The 4,502-nt window shown below is 37.7% G+C and overlaps 1 protein-coding gene across 1 annotated transcript; it reads right to left on the bottom strand.

The window, feature by feature from the left end:
* Positions 1-709: 709 nt before the first annotated feature.
* Positions 710-2,008, bottom strand: LOC128647331 (serine/threonine-protein kinase MARK2-like). The gene has a single exon (XM_053700117.1). The coding sequence runs from the start codon at positions 2,006-2,008 to the stop codon at positions 710-712; it is 1,299 nt and encodes a 432-aa protein (XP_053556092.1).
* Positions 2,009-4,502: the final 2,494 nt, after the last annotated feature.

Below are 4,502 nucleotides of genomic sequence, written 5' to 3'. Positions count from 1 at the left end.
CTGTTTTGTAATGTATGTGAAAATCTCAATAAAATTTTAAATTAATTTAAAACAAATACAATTTCATAGCTATACTCTAAAGAAAGATGAAGCATCAATAAAGTTTTACACATTATAGCATGCAACTTGTAAAGTTTCAATATTCCTTATAACTCATTTCTACGCTAGAAGAATGAACAATAACACATGTTTACATTGCCCTTATTAAACAAACACAATTTTCTAGTGTCCTTTAAAAAGGTGGAGTAACTCAATGGAAAGTTATATACATAATCATTAATGTATGGTAATCTGAATTTATCAACACTCTCATTCATGTACAATACTAATCAAATTTGTAATTTGCTGAAGCACTTCTTCATAGGTAGTTTCCATTAGAGGTGGTATGTCTCTGGGGACTTCAAGAATACCTGGGGTATGCTATCCCACAAATTAATTGTTGAGCCTGTGGTTCTTATCTGCCATCAAATTATTTATTAATATTAAAAAAATAAATAGTGTACTAAGTGTCATGTTTGCAAGTGAAATAAATAATTAAGGAAAAATACAAGATATTTATTTTAATTGAATTAAAACTTTATTTTATTAATATTTTAAAGTCATATCCAGTTAAAAATGTCCTATCCGGTGAAAAAGTCAAATCCGATAAAAAAGGTCAAATCCAGTAAAAATGTCACATCCAGTAGAAAAGTCATATCCGGTAAAAGTCCTATTTGGTGCAGCAGCAGCAGCAAAAAAGTCCCATAACTCGATGCCATAAGCGGCGCCATCTGCTCCTTCCATTTTCTCCAGCTGTATGGTTTTCAGCTCTGTCCTCTAGAGGGGTTGAAGACATGGAAGGCTCCTGATGTTTTTCAGCACATGGGGCTTCAGAATCAGGAGATGATGGCCTTGATTTGGCAGTGACAAAAATGTCATTATCACTATCATGGTTATCACTGTTATCCAATTTCAATTTTTTCAAAGGGGGCAGCTCAGAACTCCATATCACATAGTCGTCAAGTTCTCCGCCCAGAGATGAGATTGATCTAGCTCTCTTTTTTCTGCATATGGGCTTTTCACTATTCTCTGTTGAGTTGCTCTCTGTTCTTTTGGGATCCTGAATAGATGGACTTGTCAACACATTAGATCTTATTTCATCATCTTTTTCAATGTTGGTTGTGGAGGGGCCATCTGTTGTTTCAGGATCCACCTGAGGTCCTACGCTTATCCATCGATCTTTCTTGATTGGCTCAATCAAACGTCTCAAGTTGGGGTCTTCAACCAGGAGTTTGCTCAGAAGGGTCTTACATTCGATAGATACATAGGATGGAACTTCATAGTGGCCCTGAAGAATAAGCTCTCGCAATGTTGCCAGTTTTGGGCTATAAAACGGTAGGGAACAAGTAACCATTTGGTACAGAACCACACCAAGGGCCCAGATGTCCACTTCTGGCCCAATGTACTCTTTATGTTGATAAAATTCTGGTGGTATGTGCGTTGCTGTACCAGGGAATTTATTCATCCTTTTCCCTAGACTGAATGTATCACTTAATCCAAAGTCTGAGAGCTTAAGGTTCCCTTCAGAGTCAAATAGGATGTTCTCAGGCTTTATGTCTCTGTGAACAATGCATTTTTGATGACAGTGATTTGTTGCTTCCAACAGCTGATGGAAGAGAACACGCGCTTTGTCCTCTTTAATGCGTCCATGTTCTACTAAGTAATGGAAAAGATCCCCTCCACTTGCATATTCCAGAACAAGATAAAGAGTGGTCCTGGTATCAATCACCTTATACAATTTAATTATATGAGGGTGATCTAGCCGCTTCATAATTTTAACTTCCTGGAAAAGCTTTTGAATATGAACAGAGTCCATCTGTTGTTTCTTTATTATTTTGATTGCAACTTCTCTGCCAGTCTTGTTATGCTTCGCTAATTTCACCTCAGCATAGCCGCCTTTTCCAAGTGTTTTAAGGAGATTGTATTTTCCTATGAATGGATGCTCTTCCGATGGTTCAACTGAAGGCATCCTCCAAAGATTCATTGCAGACATTGCAGCAAAGCAGCATGCACCATCTGTGGTAGCTTCCAACACAGCTGGTCGTTGTGTCTGTCATCATTCTCTGTAGCTCAGCAGCAACTCTAGTGAAGTATGAGTGGAAGAATAAAGAACAGTTTAGTTATACATATTGTGGTTTTGTGATGTCATCATACACAGTTAGCATGCATTGTTAAAATGTATGAGAAACAATGTATATTGTGTAGTGACATCATAATCTAGAGACCTTGCACATTCCTTGTCACCCCACATTGGTGCTCCACATGTCAATCGCCATAACAACCAAGAGAAACATTTCTCCATGCTAGGAACACTGAAAACACACACATATATATAATATATATATATATATATATATACTGTATATATATAATATATATATACTGTATATATACACACACTCTGCTAATCCGCATCTCCAGACAAAAAAAAAAAAAAAAACATTATTGGAAGAAGAAAAAATGTTTAAAATCCTTTGCAAGTAAAACATGAAAAAATGCAGTTACATGCTAGCAACTGAATGTAACACAGGCAGCCAATATACATAGATGTAGAGAAGACAAGGCGCCACAAAAACACCTCTCATAGTGCAGCTCAATTTAATAAAATATATTAAACATATAAAACCTCCCCTAGGGTAATCCCTATTCACAATATGAGCCCTCAATCATATGAGGTAAGGAAGGACGAATAGATAAATAAGTGTCCCCACTGTGTCCACAAGCGATACGTCCTGGTGTGCAAGGATCTTCCTTGATGAGTCTCAAGTAGGCCAGGTATCCAGGTATCCAAGGTGCGGACCGGAGGCACCAAATGTAGCCGAATATGCTGTAGCAAGTGGCTCAAATTACAGCAACATTGTCCAAAACAAACGCTGAAACCAACCACAACCAGCGTGAGTACTTGGCAGCCCACCTTATGTCACTCAGTACACACACGCTACCAAGACATTAAAAAAAAAAAAACAGGGGGTTTGAGTTTATAATCCGATAAAATTAACAATGAAGTTTTTGGTGGATATATACTGTATGTGCACAGATTTGTTTGAAACTTGGTATTTTTTTATATATCATGTAGAGAGCTAGACTACCTTAAATGGGGTTTGAATTAGACAAATATTGGGTCATTCGTGCCATCAGCGGCATACTGAGAGGACAAATGGAAATGGGGATGAAATTGGACCTTAACAAAGATTGTTTACATGTTATTAGTGCCATTTGTTTAGTTTTTTCTTAAGGCATAAAAAAAGGGCAGAAAATACAGGAGAGGGTGGGAACCTGAGATGGGTTTGACAAATAAGCTCCTTTCACCTCTAGAAATAGTAGGCACAGCACTTTCAAGTCATCATTGAAACTTATTGGGCTCCATTTAATATGCAGCGGATGCTGCTTTGGAGGCCCCCATCATTTCCGGGTGAGCCTAAAATGAAAGCTAAAAAGCAGCGGTCATAAGACAGCTGCTTCTTAACCAGTCCGCCATCTAAATGTCGGCGGATTGAATTCATCCCGATACAACCGGGATGATTGATAGCCCTGCTAGCGGCCAATTTGTCGCCAGTGAGCAGGGGGCAACATTGCATAAGTATTTCTGGTGAAATGCTTATGTAATATAAAGCGTATGCTATAGCGAATCATGTCCGCTTGACACTTGTTAAATCTAGCCCACAGTGTGAATGAGCAGAAGTATGATTCATATATATTGAATGTTTTTAACTTTTTATTGATATTGAATTCATTTTGCATATTACTAAAACAGATGTGTTATAAATAAAAAAATATTTGGCATAAATAATTTACTTTTTGTTTGATTTTATGTAACATTTTATAGCTGTCCTTTGAAGCACACTCTTACACCTAAATGACAAGTTTTTGCAGTATGGTGCGTAAGGCTATACCTCTGATAACTTGGCCCATTGCACGTGGAGTGGCAGTTCTCCCATATTACAAGTCGTGACAGTATAGCTATACCTCAAGCATTTTAGCCTGTAACGAAACTATCCAATTCCTACTCAAAAAATTGGTGTTTGAGTGTGGGAATTTCTATAACGCTGTATTACAGGTTGTGTGATAGAGCTAAAATGCTAGCGTTATAGTCTATACTACCCTGATCCATACAGCGATCTGAGACCAGTAAGTTATGGATTTTGCAAAACAAAAATGTTTCACAAAACTCATAACTAAATGTTACAAAGTACACAAACACCCATAAACTACCTATTAATCCTTAAACCACCACCCTCCCGCATTGCAAATACTATATTAAACTTATTAACACCTAATCGGCCACCCACCCACATAGCCACACTAAATAAACCTATTAAAACCCTAAACCGCCACCCACCCGCATCGCAAATACTTTATTAAACATATTAACCCCTAATACGGCACCCCCCCATTGCAACTACTAAACTTTTAACCCCTAAACTGCCGGCCCCCCCACATCGCAGCACACTAAATTAACTATT

Source organism: Bombina bombina, chromosome 2 (assembly GCF_027579735.1).
Source record: "Bombina bombina isolate aBomBom1 chromosome 2, aBomBom1.pri, whole genome shotgun sequence".
Taxonomy (NCBI): Eukaryota; Metazoa; Chordata; class Amphibia; order Anura; family Bombinatoridae; genus Bombina; species Bombina bombina.
Note: the sequence above shows the minus strand (reverse complement) of the source record. Positions and strands in the feature narration are given on the sequence as shown.

Coding starts and splice junctions, on each gene's coding strand:
- LOC128647331 (XM_053700117.1), bottom strand. CDS start 2,008: ATGCCTTCAGTTGAACCATCGGAAGAGCATCCATTCATAGGAAAATAC.